Source organism: Charadrius vociferus, unplaced genomic scaffold, assembly GCF_000708025.1.
Source record: "Charadrius vociferus isolate BGI_N301 unplaced genomic scaffold, ASM70802v2 scaffold54, whole genome shotgun sequence".
Lineage (NCBI taxonomy): Eukaryota > Metazoa > Chordata > Aves > Charadriiformes > Charadriidae > Charadrius > Charadrius vociferus.
The window spans coordinates 4188937-4205900 of record NW_009648350.1 but is presented as its reverse complement, the minus strand read 5'-3'; the positions used below and the strand labels follow the sequence as shown (position 1 = coordinate 4205900).

General features: G+C 52.8%; 2 protein-coding genes across 2 annotated transcripts in view; one reads left to right on the top strand and one right to left on the bottom strand.

The window, feature by feature from the left end:
* LOC104286611 (apoptosis-inducing factor 3-like) overlaps positions 1–9093 on the bottom strand; it is a 10715-nt gene extending 1622 nt beyond the window's left edge. Inside the window, exons 1-17 of the mRNA XM_009885222.1 lie at positions 9032–9093; positions 8713–8822; positions 8518–8627; positions 8010–8054; positions 7843–7924; positions 7596–7708; positions 7078–7164; positions 6520–6611; positions 6172–6302; positions 5495–5610; positions 4968–5039; positions 4562–4625; positions 4020–4096; positions 3821–3938; positions 3576–3674; positions 2969–3044; positions 2403–2502 (exon numbers count right to left, since the gene is read on the bottom strand). Coding sequence (XP_009883524.1) covers positions 2403–2502; positions 2969–3044; positions 3576–3674; positions 3821–3938; positions 4020–4096; positions 4562–4625; positions 4968–5039; positions 5495–5610; positions 6172–6302; positions 6520–6611; positions 7078–7164; positions 7596–7708; positions 7843–7924; positions 8010–8054; positions 8518–8627; positions 8713–8822; positions 9032–9093 — 1554 coding nt within the window. The remainder of the gene's footprint in view (positions 1–2402; positions 2503–2968; positions 3045–3575; positions 3675–3820; positions 3939–4019; positions 4097–4561; positions 4626–4967; positions 5040–5494; positions 5611–6171; positions 6303–6519; positions 6612–7077; positions 7165–7595; positions 7709–7842; positions 7925–8009; positions 8055–8517; positions 8628–8712; positions 8823–9031) is intronic.
* Positions 9094–10987: 1894 nt separating this feature from the next.
* Positions 10988–16964, top strand: part of TLCD2 (TLC domain containing 2) — a 9788-nt gene continuing 3811 nt past the window's right edge. Inside the window, exons 1-2 of the mRNA XM_009885221.1 lie at positions 10988–10997; positions 11125–11245. Coding sequence (XP_009883523.1) covers positions 10988–10997; positions 11125–11245 — 131 coding nt within the window. The remainder of the gene's footprint in view (positions 10998–11124; positions 11246–16964) is intronic.

The following is a 16964-nucleotide window of genomic DNA, read 5'->3' as shown; positions in this document are numbered from 1 at the left end:
GCACGGATCCAGAAGCCTGTTCCAGGAACCACTGTCCTGCAAAGCCGAGCAGCCCTATCTGTGGCCGGCCCTGGGGCAGCGCCAGGATTCCAGGTATTTGGAGCCAGCACTGCCGAGAGGGGTTCAGGTGAACCTTGCTGGGCTCCTCCGTGGTCCAGGCTCTGCCTCGGTGTTGGACAGAAGCAGAAGACTGCCCCAAAGGAGACTTTCAATGGAGACCCTCCTGCCTTGCACCGGGTGAGAGAGGAGCTGTATAGCTCTCCTATGGCTCAGGGCAGGGTGAAATGTCTCCGTGTGGACCCAGCGAGGGCTATTGGGAGTTTCTGCGCCCCCGGAGGTGTCTCTCGCACGGGGCTGCTGCAATCACCAGCTCCCAGGCTGCCTTGGCCTTGGGAAGCAGAGGAGTGTCTGGGTGCTGCTGCTCGGGGCCTGCCAGGAAGATCGAGGCTCGTTCCAGCTCTGAGGGCGGGCAGGGAGGAATGGCCCTGTGCTGAAATAAGTCTGCACAATTTCAACTAAATCAGCCTGTCCAGGCTCCAGCCGCCCAAGGCTGCTACCAAATTTTGGCACCCGGTGACATGCAGAAAGGGACCTGGTGTCCATTAAGCGGTAGAAGGGGAGCAAATCTATTGTCCTGAGGTCCTTCCTTCTGCTCGGTGTGTGCTTGCTGATGGCTACAAGAAGCTGAGTTTCTTTGGGGTCATCATCACCCAGAGCGAGCGGGGCTGCTGAACTGCCTTGCACTGCTCTCTGAGCAGAAAGGACCACGGATGAACACCTACAGCTTGAGGCAGAGCTGGTCTCTTCCACCACAGCTGCCCTCCTGCAAGTCCATACAAAATAGCTGGCGCTTGCTTAGCGCTCAACTAGCCCTGGGGTGTACCGAGGGGGCAAAAAATCGTGGGGGGGGGTGTGCAGGATGCCCGAGGGCAAGGAGGAGCAGCTCCCAGGCCATGCTCCTCCTCCCATACGTCGCAGCGCAGTGTTGTTGCTGCTTGATATGGAGGAGAGCTGTGCGCTCTGGCCACCAGCACCTCCGCCCTTGCGTGCCTCAGTGTACGGGTAACGCTTAGATTTGCTGCTTCCTCCCGTCATCATGAAGGACTGACCTGCTCTGCCAACAACCAGCTTTTTTTTTCTTGGTAAGATGTGGCTATTTCAGAGAGCAGCAGAACCAAATCCCTGGGGTCAGGAAATGTAAAACTCCGTATTTCAGGTCCAATTCATAGGTGAGAAGGTGCCAGAGTGCAAGTTTGTGTGTTTAACACAAAATCAGCATTGCAGTACCTCATCTGCTGAGCAAACAAGTCTCAGGCTCTGGCTAGCCCCCATTTAAGGTAAAAGCAGAGGGGGTTTAGGCTGACAAAAGTAAGTGTCTCTGCGGGAACTTGCCCAGCTCTCGGGGCTTACCCTTCCTCCTGCAAAGCCCCATGTGACCGGTGAGTAAGTGCAGTGTTTCCTGTAAAAAGCACAGCTTTGCTCGCTGTTGCCTTGCAAAAATCGAATAACTCTTTCCTCTAGCATCGAGGCTGCGTTTCCTGCAGCATCGGGCCTCCTCCTCGAAGCATCCAGCGTGCAGGGACACAGCAGGAGAGGGGACGCTGACTGGGGCTGGGATTTCTCTGCCGGAGGCTGGCTGCTGACAGCGGGTGGGAAGCGCTCGCTGCGGCAGCTAATGCAATATTCAAAGTGGCTGTAGCAAAGCCAGCAGGTGCTGCTCGCTCAGAGGTCGGATGGCAGCACTCTGTCCTTAGGAGTAGGGTATTTCGTGCGAGTTCCTGCATGCAGACTGTCTAGTTCCCAGCTGGGAGAGCAGCTTGCCTCGGTCACAGCTCCCCTTGCTGGGAAAATATGCTTTTGCAAAGCAGAAGGTCAGCGTGACCGGTGTGCTGAATGAAAGCTCCCTGCCGACAGCCAGCGAGAGGAGCAGGAGGGGTTGGTGGATCTGCGAACATGTGGCTGCTTCTGCCTGCTCAGCTGAGCTCCAGGACGTGGGCATCCTCCTCTTCTCCAGCCCAGCAGATCCCCATCTCTAAGAGAGGGGAAAGCGCTGCTTCGCTTTGCCCCAGCACGCAAGCGAGCAGCCAAGGGCTGTCTGCAAACACAAAATGCAGGCGTCGGGTTCAGCTTTGCTCATGTTTTTATTTCTCTTCTGCCAGGACGGGAGGATGTGGAGCTGTTAACACTTGGTTGACTCTGTGCCCCTCACAGCAGGGCATGTACCGAGCTTAGGTTTCTGCCAGCGAGGGTATATTGCCGATGTCGCAGGCCCTGCAAGCAAGAGGTACGGTGGGGATTTGCAGTAAATCATCTCAACTTTGTGTCTCTCAGTGGGCTGTGCTGGCATGGGGAACGTGGCACAGAGCCGCCCACCAGCTCGGTCAGGGTGTCACTTACTCTGCTTCTTCTTTAGAGATTTGTTTCCCTGAGCATAAAACTTCTGCAATCAGAGACACCATGGGGTCACAGTTCAGGCTGGCAGCTGCAGTCACGAAGCCGTCCCTGAAAGGGAAAGCGGAAGAATGTGGATCTCTCCAGTGTACATAACTCAGCACGGCAGCATCCCCGTGGCACCCTGGCTGGAGGCCAGCTGTATTTTGGAGGGCTCAGGGCAGGGTTGCTGGTACTGCAGGGTGCACGGGGACTGGCAGCAGATTGCCTGGCACTGCTGGGAGCTGGGCATCGAGCCTGGGAGCAGTGGGGCAGAGGGAGAGGAGATGTGTCCCAGGCTCCCTGCCCAGCTGGTGTCTTCGCTGAAGCTCATCCTCTTCTCCTTCCCTGCCCTGCTTTGGTTTTCTCTGAAACCATCTCGCTGCTGGTTCTGCAGCCAGCAGCTGCCTGCAGCGTGCAGCCATGGGAGGTGATGTGGAGCTTCTGCGGGAGCTCTGCGAGCTGTAAGGGAGAGGACTGTGCCCTGTTCCCAGGGCGCTGCTGTGTCAGGGCACAGACCGGCCTCGCAGTCACTCACCTGATATAAAAGATCAGGAACTTCTGTTGCTCCAGGCTGCCCTTCACAACAGTGTCCGTGTATCCCTTCCCGCAGCCTGCGAGAGAGAGCATCGCAGCCTGCTCAAAGAGCCCTGGTCCGGCAGCTGCCACCCATCCCACCTCAGTGCCATCGCAGGGAGGGGCGGAGGGGACAGTGACTGGCTGCGGTCAGGGCTGGGACAAGGATGAGGAGCAGGTATGGAAATCCTGGACAAGCAGAACTGACCCAGAGCTGCTGGACTGTGTCGTGACCCTGAGCCTCTCCTTGGCATGGAGAGGGAAGTTTTTCCTCCTTCATGACCTCTCAGCCACTGGAGATCATCAAAGAACAAGAGCTCTGGGCAACCTGCAGGCCCAGAGCTCAGAAACAGGGTTCACAAACCCACCACAGCAGCCAGTCCAAAACTTAGAATCATAGAATCATCTAGGTTGGAAGGGACCTTTAAGACCATTGAGTCCAACCAACTTGAGCTGCTTCAGCTAAACTCTGCAACTGCTGTGTGTTTACAAGCCCCAGAACCAGCTGGGGGATGAGCAGTTGGGCTGGTCAGCGGTTTGGCTGTTTCCATCTCTCTGCCCTTTCCTACCTGCGTAGCGGATGCTTTTCCCAAGCATCGTGGTCCAGAAGAAGGGGACAGTGTGCAACTCCTTGTCTTTCTTCAGCATGTTTAAGGCAGCAATGTGACCTGTGATGAACCAAGAGAGGAAATACCTTTCTTGTAGGTTCTCAAAGTGCCCCCTGCCTCTTGTTATCCTGCTGTCCCTTCTGTCCCGTTCCCTCGATGCCCATCTCCGAGGGCAGCTGGAAAGTGAGGTGGCTGTGCTGTCTCACCGTGGGCCTCGGCCACCTGTTGGTGATGGATGCTGGTCCGGTCTCCGTTGAGCAGCGCTACAGGAAAGGAGACCACATCCCCCGCAGCGAAGACATTTGGGATGTTGGTTTGCATGTGCTAATGGGACAATAAGCAATTAGTGTAATGACAAGAGGGATGGAACTGGGTACGGACCAGGGATACTCAGCTGGCACTTACCAGATCCACCAGGATGGCACCGCTGTCATCTCTGGCGATGGAAGTGCCCTTCAGAAATGCTGAGTTGGGGAACACCCCTGCAGGGAGAGGAGCAAGGACGAATGTGGTAAAGCTCTGCAAAGGCAGGGAGGAAACTTGACCTCGGCCCTACAGCAAGCACGTGTCCGTGGTGTCTGTTCATCCTGCTTGGAGCAGAACAGCTGGCAGCAGTGACCGGTGCTCGGGCTGGTGCTGAGCTAATCCAAGGGCAATAAAACCAGGGCCCAGAACAAGGCATGCTCTGATAACACAGCAGTGACCTACGGAGCTCAGCGAGCGTGCCAAAGTCATACTGAGAGCCTGAGTTGCTCCTTTCCTCCTGCCGTTGCTCGTGGGCTGCTGACTTTCTCCAGGTGGTTAGGACCAAGATGTAGGGTTGGATCGTAACAGAGTGGGAAAGAAACTGCAGGGAATAGCGTCCTAGGAATGCACTGGGATGCTCTGGGTTTGCTGGCTCTTGTCTCCCCCAAAGCCACCTCCCTCTCCCAAATGGGGTCTCTTACCTATTCCCACCACTACCACAGCTGCAGGTAGTTTCTCTCCACCAGAAAGAACAGCCTCTGTGACCTAAGAAAGAAACAAGAATTGTTAACAAAGGGTTAAAAACTCTGTCCTAATTCCTGCAGCCTCCCTGCTGCCTCATTCTTTGCTGTCTTTTTTCTTCCCCAGGTTCAGATCACCTTGTCCAACTAATGTGTGTTGCCAGGAATGTAAGAGAAAATCATGCTGTTGTCCCTGAGATGTGAACACATACTGGTGCCCTTTGAGCCCAGAGCTGCCCTCAATGAAAATAAATGTGAAGGTTTAGCCGTGGGAGAGGAAAGCCTAGATGTGGGCACTGGGTTATACTTCAGTTTGGGGGTTTTCCCCTAAAATTAGCAGTTCAGTGATCACAATGGCATGACTGACCTTTCCATCCTCTCCTTTCAGCTCACAGAGTTCTGTTTTCATGTAAAACTTCACCCCTTTATTTTGCAGCATCTGAAAAGGAAGAGGAAGCTGGCTTGAGTATTCACTAGGAAATTCCAGGCTGTACTGCTGTAAAAACAGCCGTACCCAGCCAAAACCCAGGCAGGCAGCTTAGCTGCTGCTCCAGGCTGCAGAGAGGTTTCGTTTGTGTCCCTAGCTGACGCAGGGTGCCCAGAAGCCCGGCTTCGTTCTGCCGTCCTGGTCAGGACTGGTGGCGTGAGGTGGGTCTAGGACGAAGCAGGGCTTGGGGATGAAGCTGAGCTGGGGAGCGTGACGTGTGTGTGAGGGAGGTTGGGACCAGCCAAGTGTGCAGAGCTCCTTCAGCGAGCTGGAAGTGAGCAAGGTGGCTGGGCACGCAGGGTTCTGACTCAGCGCAGGGGCTGGATTTCCTGGGCTGTTGCAGATCACAGGGCTGCTTGGACAGCACGTGTTCTCCATCCTAGAAATTAGTACCAGGTTTTCCTAACCTTCATGGCGACACCTCCAACCTCAGGACCCAACACATGCTGGAAAGGGAACTCCTCTTTTTCCACCACTGAGATGGCACCAGCCTTGTCTGAGAGGAAGGCAGCTATCTCCATTCCTGCAAGGGAAAGGCATGCCCAAGGTAAGCCTGCTGCAAGCATGAACCTGCACCCTCTTCCTTGGAAACCTTTTCCCCTTCCAGGTGAGAAGAACAAATCTGATGTAGTGCCAGTGCTTAACTGCTCTTCTATGCATTTCTGGGCCGAGGTATTTAGCTGCCCCCGTTCTTTGTTCTCATGCACTATGGACCTGGATATTAGGAAATGCAAACAACAGCTCCTGGTTGTGTACAGAACAGCTCCTTTTTCGTGCCTTACTCCCTCACTTTCCCAATACTTCTGGGGAGTCCAGCTCCTCTGAAGCACAGTGACATTTTCATAAGGCACATTTTGCTCTGTCCATGTCAAGGAGCTGTTTATAGCTCTCGAAGTGTATCAGAGGAAAGAGAGAGCCCGTGCTGCGTAACGCGTACCCCACCAGCCTTAGGGCTCTGGGGAGGAACCCAGCCAGGCAGTGAATGAACATCCCTTCCCCGAGGGCCCATAGTGAATCTGCACATGCAGCAGAAGTGGGTTTCAAGGCTATCACTGAAGAGTTGATACCCACTGCAGCCTGGTACCTATGAACGAAGCTCCTATGATCACCAGATTCCTGCCAGTTGCCAGCTCTAAGATCTTGCTAGAGTCTTCTGGGGTTTGGAGAATGAACACGTTCTGCAGGTCTGCACCTGGGACTTTGAGGGAACTGGAGCTGAAAGAGAGAGAATCCAGATATGCCTCATGATTAGAAATTAAACAGAAAGAATGAGGGTGGGAGCACAAACCTGTGCAATCTCTTGGCTGTGTCATCCCATCCTGTCCTTTTATTTCATCTCCTAACACCTCCCTCCCACATGCCTCTAGAAGACCGCCAAGCCCTCTCGTCCTGTCTAAAATTTTGCGTGTGGGTAAACACTTTATGCACTCACTGGCTGCCTGTTGCAATGAGCAGCTGATTGTACTTCTGCGAGGACCCGTCCATGAAGCAGACCTTCTGCTTCTGGAAATCCACCGACACTGCCTGTAGGAGAAAGGAGGCAAAGATTAGACAGGTACCTCTGGTCCACTCGTGTCCTACCACATCAATCTGCTCTGCTTGCCTGTGACTGCGTGATCTATTTCTGGACATTCAGGTGAGATGAGAAATGCTGGGGTCACCTTTCTCATTTCCTACAGGTCTTAGGCTTTAGGAACACTAAGTATGATAGCAGCAAACCTGGGTTCCTCTAAGGGCTGTGCAGAAGGCTAGTTTCAAGGGCCGCCCTCTTTGCATGTGATGGGCACATCTGTCCATGGGTAGCACGGGTCAGTGTTACACCCAAGGCACGCACATTGTCCCTAGCACTTGGCCTTAGAGCGCTGTCCCACGAGATAACGCAGAGCCCTAATTCCTATAAATGTAGAGCTATGCCCGTAGGTGTGGGCATCCCCTCCCCATGGCAGGAACAGGACCACCCATTGAGGACTGAGCTCAGCTGCTCTTGTACCTCTTTCTCTGTCCAGAGCTCTATACCGTGAGCATCGAGGAATTCAGGTTTCCTCAGATAAAAGTCCTCAGCTTTCAAGTTCATTTCCTGGAAACAAAACAGAAGTGTGAAATAAAGCACTTCTTACAGACAGGTATACTTTTGTAGTGTTTACTGGGAAGTAAGTCTTCATAAGAGGCAAATTCTGCATTAATAAATCACAGCTCCCCGCACTGCCCCATCCCCATCACCTTTTTGTGCCCCTTCAGAAAAACCCATCAACTGAAACTCTAGTGGGAAGAACTCTGTGAAAGGGGATAAAACTATTAGCTTGTGGTGGACTCTGATCAAAGACTTTCTGGGAGGAAGTAGTGAGATGTTAGCTGGAAATTATACCCCTTTTCCTTGTGCGTGCCTCAGTACTCCTTACGCTTTGCCAGAATGGCTCACTCAATTGCTCAGTCTGGTCCTGAGTGTTGGCCATGTCGCTAATTCACATGTAGCACCCAGGCACAGTCCTGCCCTTCTCACATACAAACCTTGCTAAGTTTGGACTTGTCATATGGAACATGTTTCTCTTTGGTGGCCATGATGATCCTGCCAGTAAAGCCCTCTTGGCGAAGTGTTTCTGCACACAGCAGGGCAGCCACACCTACGAGAGATGCTCGTCTCAGCCCTCCTACACGTCACTATGGAGTAGGAGAGAGAAGGCAAGTCCTCCCTGGAGAAGAGAGTGGCAGCTCACAGCGTCTGTGGGCAGGGCACAGTACAGACCGCTTCACTGACCTCCCCCCAAAAGCAGCATCGTGCTCTGGTTGAGAGGGCATCGCTTGCTTGTGTCCTTTACCCTCCGGCTGTTTTCAAGATCCTAGAAGAAAGTAAGCAAGAAATGCTGAAATCATGCTTAGCCCAAGGTGCTGCTTGTGCTTAGTGACAGCAGGTAAGGTCAATACCTTCTTTTTTGCTGTAACAAACACCTTTCCGTCTTTCACTGTTACCTGCAGGAGTGAAAGGAGAGTGCATTTAAGTGCTGCATTCATGAGGTTGTGGTCAGAGCTTTCCTAAGAAGGTCTGGTCCAGTGGGCCAGCTGTCTCTGATACATCAAGAGTGTATCTTGGGTGCCAAATGATGCTGAGGAGCTCATGAGCTTTTCTCCCCATCCCAAGGACATTCAGGAAGAGGGGTAAATCCTTTTACTCTTTCCAAAAGATCTGTGCTGGCTGCGATATGCACCAGGATGCATGACATTACTTTTGACTGAAAGGAGCTTGAGGACAGGGAGTTATGTGACCCCAAGAAATCATCCCATGTGTAGCTCTGTGTGACCTGGACCACAGAGCCGTGGCCAGGGCAGGATCCTTTCAGTTGGTGTTGGGAACATGGAGCTTGTGGGAGCAAATGAATGCGAGCGGTATGGAGGACATTGCCCAAGCTGGGAGAAGGAAGAGACAAGAAGTCACCTTAAAGCAGGGAAGGCAGTCCAGAGAAGGGTATTCCTCGATGTCTCCAGTTTTGATGTTAAAGCAGGCGCCGTGCCAGGGGCAGCGCAGCCTCTCCCCTTTCAAGACTCCTGTAATAGAAAAGCCCCCCACAACTGAGCAGTGAGAGCTGACCTCCCTGACATGGCTGTTCCCCCTGCCCAGCACCAGGGTTACCTTTGCTGAGCGGGGCGCCATAGTGAGGGCATTTGCTGCCCAGGGCACTGAACTCCTTCCTGTTCCTCACCAGCAGCACCGGGTAGCCAGCCACCATCACCTCCCAGAGCCTGCAGGAGAGGTGGAGAGATGGGTGCCCCAGGGAGCCGAGGCTCAGTGCCTCCCAGCTGACATACTGCTCCCTCAACCAACAACATGGCGGCTGCCAACATGGCGGCCACCAATATGGCGGCTGTTGCCATGGCGACACCACCCCTGCTAGCTGCAAGGCCTCGTGGCGGTGGCCCAGGCCCCAACACGCCCCACACCAGGTACTCACTGTCCATCCCCAATGTCGTCCTCCTTGCAGACCTCAGCGGTGATGGTGTCATCACCGTCCATGCTGGTGGCTGCAGATGAGCAGAGGGAGGTGTTGTCCGCCACGGATGCTGGTTCTCCCTGTGCACCCTTGTGCCGTCACTGCAAAATCCCACCCCAAAATATAGGGCCATCACCACCCCAACTGGAAGCAGGTCAGTGCCATGTGCTCGAGGGGACCCAAGCTCCCGATACCACAGGAAAAAAAAAAACCACAACTGGTGCAAAACGCACATTTCCCCACTTTTTCAACTTTGTCTCCAAGCTCCAAGCCCACTCCTCTGCCCTTTTTTCCTCCGGATTAACCCACTTTTTTGTCTTCATCCCCATGTCCCATTAAACCCAACTGCAGCGCAAGGTGAGCCAGCAAACATGATTTATGACAGTCATGTTGCAAATAAATACAATTATTTATGGTGACATGCTGCTGCCGTACCCCGCAGCTCCCCCAAATCAGGGTCTGAAGAGCCACTTCAGCCTCTCTGAAACCTCGCCAACATTTGTGCAGAGATATTTGCACTAATTGCCATGAAAGCAGTAATTCCTGCCCAAAATGCCTCCTGGGTTAGAAAAGACCCCAAAACCTTGGTCTTTAGCAGTGTCCCTGCCTTAGCTGAGAGGCTGCTTAGAAACCTTCCTCTCCATTTTGGACAAAAAATGGCAAGAAATGGAGCAAATGAGGGTCTTTTGAGGCAGGTTTCAGTGCAGGGTGGTGACTTGCTCCTGCAAATCCCCACCACAATACTGCCCCGTTCCTGGGTCCCTTAGGAGAAGCATTGGTGGGTACTCACCTTGTCCTGTCGTGGGAGGCTCCGGCACCCGTCCCCCAGCTCAGAAAGCCACCGCCACCACCGTCTGTGATTTTCTCCTCTGCTGAGGTGACACCCTCGCCTCTTACAGCAAATGCTCTCCCTGCCACCAGCCCACGGCTGGGTGATGCTCTCCCCGCATTGCACAATGTCCCCATCCATCAGGAGACGCATCTCCTGGAAGCGGCCGCCTGCCAGCGCGTCTTATCTGATTTCTGCAACTGGTCTGTACCTAGTTAAGTGTATTTTCCTTGGGTTTAGAATTGCAAAACAATTAAGGGCACATAGGAATTATGGCTCAGGTGTGGTCTAAACACTGGGTACGTCATGTGCAATGTGAACAGAAACTTGAGTGGATGCAGTGACACCCCACTGCATCTTCCCATTGCCCCTTTTCTTGATGGAAAGCGCTGTAGCTCAGTGCAATGTGTTTTTGCAGCACTTTGGAACGATATCACTACTTTTTATATATTTCTATAACATCTAAAATTATATAATTTGATCTTTTTGTAAGATATCTCTCTCCATTGATTTTTAAGGAACACGAAGCATTCAGCACCTCTGCACGTGGCTTAGATCCCAGCTCTGCTTCTGATTCAGTCCGCCGATGTCCAGGCACATGGTCCAATCATCGTTTGGTCCCTGAAGGATAGCACAGAGCAGCATGCTCCTTGCTGTACTATTTTTGCAACAGAGTGGGAGTTGCATAAAAACGGGAGTAACGCCTACGCTGTTTGTGTCTACTCCAGTTCTTATCTCTATTTCACAGTCAGTATGTTTCACAACCTTAAAATATGCCTTAAAATTTAGCGGGGGGGAAGTTACTAGCAGTGTGCGTCCATCATCTCCCTTGCAGAACTGGAGCCTCACAGGGACTGGCTTTCTGGGGTGCAGCACGTTCCCAAATACGGGGAGGGGGGGGGATAAAAATCCTTCGGTGGGCATGATCCGGAGAAAAGGGCATGCACAGGGATGCTCGGTAAGTGCAAGCTGGCTTATTTGTGAAGCAGCTCACTTCGTCAGACCCGCCAAGCCGTGAGCACGCCTTTCGGTGCTGGGCTGCTGCTGTGTGAGGAGTGATCTTAGCCCACGGGCGACGCACACCCATGATGGGCGCAGGTGCGAGGTATTTTCTCACCGCGCCAAAGAGTAGCTTTCAGGCTCTGCCTTCCTGGCCAGGCGCCTGAATGTGAAGCAATTTGGCTGCTGAACGTCCCTGTATAAACTCTTTGTAATTATTCCCCAGAAGCGCGTTCCCACGTGGAGAAGCAGCAGCCCTCGCGGAGGCATTCTCTGACTCAGCAGAAATCGCCGAAAAACGTTGTTTGCTTATGGATGAAAGCTTCAGCGTGCCGGCAAAGTGGCAGGTACAAAGGCGTGCAGCTGTGGGAGGCTTTGGGACAAGCCAGGTGGAGCCCGGTCCTGTGCGGTGGCGTTTGCACTGTGGGTCTGAGCAGCTAATTCGGCTGCTGGATGGCAATGAATGCTGCTGGATGCGGCCAAGCACCAGGGGAAAGGATTATGTAAAATGCAAAAGGAGAAAGGTGAAGCGAAATCCCCCCCTCTGATGGGGGCAAAGATGACAGCAAAGGATTGACATTTGCAAAGGGCATCAGATGTGAAAGGGAAGGTTTGGGTTAGCTGCAGGGATGCTGCATGACTGCGTCTCTGAGACGCACCTAGAAACACGCAATATGCCCTCGAGGGATTCAGGCAATTGGATGGTATTGGAGGCAGATTTTCGGGAAGATGCTCTGTAAGCAGCTTTTGGCCTTCTGTTAGGTAACCCAGAGCTAGGTACTCAGAGTGGTTGAGACCTTTGCTTGTAACACACAGCAGGATTAAACGTAGGAAGGAAGAGTGAAAGCAAGCAGTGCCCTCAAACGCGAACAGAGCCCAGGTAGGCATCAGAAATCTCTGACCAGACCTGCCACCCACATTGGTGCTGACTCACACGAGCTACTGAGCTGCCCTTGTATTTTATTAGATATCTTCACTTTTACTGTGTCCCTCCAGTGTTGTCAGCACTCCGGAAAATTCAAGTTTAGAGGTGAAGATTTAATGGGGGTAGCTCTCCTCCCTTCAAGTCCCTGCTACCGTCAGCTGGTGTAGCATGTGTTTTCATGCCGTAGTGCAGCTGTGGCTGCGTGGATACATCCTTGTCCCACCTTTGCTTGCCCCCAGCTTGCTCAGGTCAGGATCCTCCCCTGCCCTAGCAAACCTGCCGAATTTTAACCAAGCGTTAGCCACAGAGTCGAATGTTATTGAAGGCTGTTCAGGCACAGGAAGAGGAAGCGAGGTGAAAAACTGCAGCAGAGCTAAAATGATTAATGGGACACCGCTCTCAGAACAGCTTGGTTTGTGATATTAATAACGAGAGAATTCAGGAGGGAACCTAACCTGTTCCAAGCTGCGGAGCCAGCAGCAGCAGGAGAGGCAGTTAGGAAGCTCCTGTGCTTGTATTTGTGACGCAGGAGGAATCGAGTGGGGTCAGCAACGTGCGATGCTGGACGGAGTGGGTGTAGGGGCTGAGACATGCTTCCACCTTGCAGGGCTCATTCTGAACCTTCTGAGTTGCAAAAAAAAAAGTGTGCAGTCATAAATACATCATGATGCAGTCAGAAAGCACATAGATATGCATCCAAAATTACTTAAGCTTGAGAACTGTGAACTAAACAGGGAAAAAACTGTTTATCCCGCAAGGGAAGAAGACATGGAAAAAGAAATATTTAGTAGGCATGAATTTGTTTACAAGGTAAGAATTTGTTTACAAGGTGCTGTTTCACATTTTCTTCCTAAGCATTCGTGTCTGGCAATGGTGAGAGATGGGATACAGGCTGGGCAGACACCTGGCCCTGCGTTTCACTGTTCACCACAAGGAAAGAAGGAACCTGAAACCTTGCTGATAGCAGCAGATAAACAAGTGGATAAATAAGTGGACAAATTTGGGCCATGTCAGCTACTGAAAGCGCTGGAGAAATATAAGGAATGGCCTGTGGTGCTGTGCTTGAAGGGTTTTTGCCAGTCAATGAATCTACCAATGGATGGGGTTTTTATCCCACAGCATACCTGTTCCACCGGAGCAAGAAGGAGAGAGCGCATCCTTTGCACAACCAGATCATGGCAGCTGGTCCAGCCCAAGCCCTAGAGAGATAGCTGAGCCCGCAGCATCCTTAGCGATGCTGTACTGTTGCCACAGGTTTCTCCTACAGATCCCTTGTGACAAATCCTGAGGAAAAAAAAAAAAAAAAAAAAAAAGACTTCCAGTACTAAGAAAAAGGAAGAAGGCCAAAAGCAAGAGCATCCAGAGCAACCTGCCATGGGGTTGTTTATCACGCGGGCGAAGCAGGCTCTGCCTGGGTGGCTCTGACTCTCTGGTACGGGGGGCATTCCCGCATGCCAGGCTGCAGAAGGCAGCGCGCTGTGCCTGGCCAGGCAGCAGCTGGCAGCTGGTACCAGAGCATGCCAGTGCTGTGAAGCTCCCAGGAGACATCGTATTATTCAAGGAATGATCTCAGGAAGGATGACCCACCTGGGCGGCAGAACACCCGCAGGGCTGGTCACAACTGGGAGGGGAAGGGAAGAGTCTTCCCCTTGGGCGGTCGAGCTCGCAGGCTTGAGCAGGGTGAATGGACGGGCTGCAGTGCAAGTGGTGATTTCCTCTGCCGGAGAAGATCAAGTCCTGAGGTCAGTGGTTAAGTGATGCACACTTTGGCGTTTCTTGCATTAAATCCAGGAGCTGCGTGTGTGAAATGGAGCTAAGGGCAGGGGAAAAGAGTGGTAAAAACTCTCTGTGCTGTCAGTGCTAGCAGAAACCCTTCTCCTGCTCACTGCGCTGGCAGAGACTGATGTGCCTGTCTCCTGTGGCTACAGCAAGTATATCCCCAGTTCCACCTGGAGAATATCCAGCTTCAACATCAGGAAAGCATTTCTGGCTGGAAGGAGTGGACACTCGGGTTTGCATTGATTTCAGCTCTCTTCACAGCTACCTCTGCAACGTCTGGGCGTGCTTTGCCATAGCCGATGAGCATTTTGCACAGTAGAACCTTTCATACGTGTGGAGTTACAGACTTTCTGCATGAAAATGTGGATATATAGAGCAAAGTATTCCTATATCATCTGACTTCTATGGCCTAGCAGATAGAGCAGTGATACACTTTAGAGAGGGATGAAGACAATGGCTAATTAAAGTTTGGAAGCCGAGCTGCTTGATTTGTTTCGAGATCTTGGACTCCTCAAATTATTTTAGGTGTGAGCCAGGTCTGGTGTTAGATGAACAGATGGGCTTTATGCCTCCCTGGCAGATTAAGGGAGTGAGGCTTTCCAAAAACAGGAGGATGACTTTTGCCAGAAGGACTTTGCCGTGTCAGAAGCTCCCACATCTGTTGGCTACAGCGAGCCCTGGGAGAGGTTTGGGAGCAGAGTGGGCTCCTCCTTGTGTAAGGGATGGGAGAGCTGGGAAAGCACACCCAAACCCCCGTCCAGGAGTAGTGGGGAGCATCTGGGGGAGGACGCAGTTTATCTGACAGAATTCATATGGGGGATTATCAAGGAACTGCCAGCTCCTTATTGTGGAAAATGGGTTATCTCTCCCAGATGTGCTGCAGAGGAACTCCAACCTGTGAGAGGGAGAAAAAAGCCACTGTCCAGCTATTGAAAAACCCGCTGTACCCTCTCTTTACACCCCAGCTGCTGCTGTAAAGCCCGAATATGGGATTAACTGTGGTCCCCACACTGTTATGGGATGGACCTAGGCACGTCCTCGCTGACAGCTGGAAGGAGTCCCCTGCCCTGCTGGGACCAGGCACCGGCAGCGACCCGTCACCAAACTGAGCTGCCTCCCTGCAGAAAATGAGGCTGTTTGGGGACTGTTGGAAAACTTCTGGAAATTTGGGTGAAAAAGGCAATATCTCCAAATAAGGTGTGAATGAAGAGTCCCATCAGATCGGGCTGCTCTGCCCAGCTCTCCAGCGAGCGTGCAGGGACCTCTTGTGGCAGCTGTGACAGAGAGCTCCTGTCCCTGCTCTTCTGTAAGGCTTCTCTTGGGACAAGCCTGGCCTCCGAGCCTGAGGGACGTGGCTGAATATTTGGCCTGATCCGGTGTCAAGGGATCTGTTTGTAACAGGGCTTGGAAGCCTCCAGCTCCAAAACTGTCCTCAATTAATGCCATCACTGCAGAGGAAAGGAAGACAAGGAGAAAAGGCTGGAAAGAGGGCTTGTGAGAAACCACTGCCCGATGGCAAGCCCTGGTAAAACTACGTATAATCTGTGCTAAAATTATCTGAAAAGTAGTATATATGTCACTGTTGCTAGTGCTCTAGCAGTGGGATCAAAACCCCTGAACCAGAAGCTCAATTAATCGTGGCTCAAATTCCTCCCATGCGGAAGTGGTAGGTAAAAGCTCTCCAGCGTCCAGAAACATTTTAACTATTCCTGTCCTCCCCCCAAGCCTAGCCAAATATTCATCTTTAGAAGAATAACACAAGGAATGGAGGAGCCCCTGGGACAAACGGGGCCGGGCTAGCAGGCGTTTCATGCGCTGGGACTTTACCTGCAGCAGGGGAAGGGCAGGGTTGTCACCACGGAAAGGGGCGGTCAAGATTTCGGAGGCAAAAACACTGCAGATGACTCCTCATTAGGAATCAGCTGTCTGCAAGTTTATGCTGCAATTAATTGTTACCTGATTTTTCTCCTCGGTGCCCTGAGCAGCCCAGCACGTCTCCGAGGCACAGCTCCCTTTCCTAGGCGTATCTTACGCTAAACAGAAATGTCTTTGCATTTGGCCTTCTCAGTAACAGATTAGCCTACATGATCCTTCAAGTCCTAATACACGAGATTATTTATAATTCCTCGAGCAGTCAGGTCTGCCGATTACTTCAGGCAGCGTCTCCCTGCCACTTAACCGCTACGAAATTACATTGTCTTGTCCGGCTCTTAGGTAAATTTCCGCAGCACGAGCGGATGCTTTTCTGTCGGTTGGGACTACCTCACCCCTCTCCTTCGGATCTGATTTAATCACTCCCCTCTTCACTGCCCCTTCCACCAGCATATCACTTGTTGATGTTCTAATGTCCATCGCTACAGCCAGAGCAGCGACTCAGGCTCAGGCACCACATGTTTTAGCAAAGGGAAAGTAGAAATTTTCATCCAAAATTAATACCTCAAAGGAGAGGCAGAGTTTGACATTAATCAGTGTGTACACGGTGACTCATCCCGTCTGCAGAAGAGACGCAAGGTCTGTGCAGCAGCCACGCTTCTGGTGGAGACATCAAAAAGCACCAAGGGAGCGATCAAATTACGGGAAGCTGGAAAAGCAGCGTAGTTGTAGGATGGAACTAAAGAAGTTGTGGGTACGGGATCCCAGATTACCACAAACCCCGGACAGCAGAGCTGGGGTGTCCCAGCCATCGGGGAGTTCCTCTTGGGACCGGACAGGGGGAGGGAGTGCTGTAGGCAGAGTGGGTTTTTTTGGCAGGGCGATTGGACCTTGTTGCTTGCTTGATGTGCAATCGGATCTGGCAGGGTGTGTGTCCGTGCGAGGGATGGCTCTCCAGCACAGTGATGCAGTTGATGGCATCAATGACAGCATCACATGCTGGGGATACTTTGGGGCGAAGGACCACCACCCAGAGCAGCTCACGGGTGAGGTGTTGAGCCACCCGCTGCCACCGAGGTGGAGGAGGAACCTCAGGGAGGGTGAGGAAGGAGTCCGCAGCCCCAGCAGTGATGGGACACCCAGGCCCCCACTCCGTGGCACGCTTGCAGCCACCTTTTTGGCCAGCCATTGCTTCTGCCATGCCATGCCGTGCCCGGGGAAGGCTGACGCACACCCCTGGGTGCCCATTTCCCATTCCCTCCCCCTCTACCCCGAGTCACACGCTGCGTGGGGAAGCGCTGCCCCTGCGTGTCTGCACCTCTGCGTGGAGGGGGGATGCGGGAACCGCCGGCACTGGGGCGGCCCCCGCAGCCCACCCGACCCTTCCCCGCGGGGCCGATTCGCGGCGGGGACGATGTTCCTTCCCCCTCCCCTCCGGGGCTGAGCATCCCGACCGGAGCAGGGAGGTGCCGGCAGGGCGGGCGCGGGGC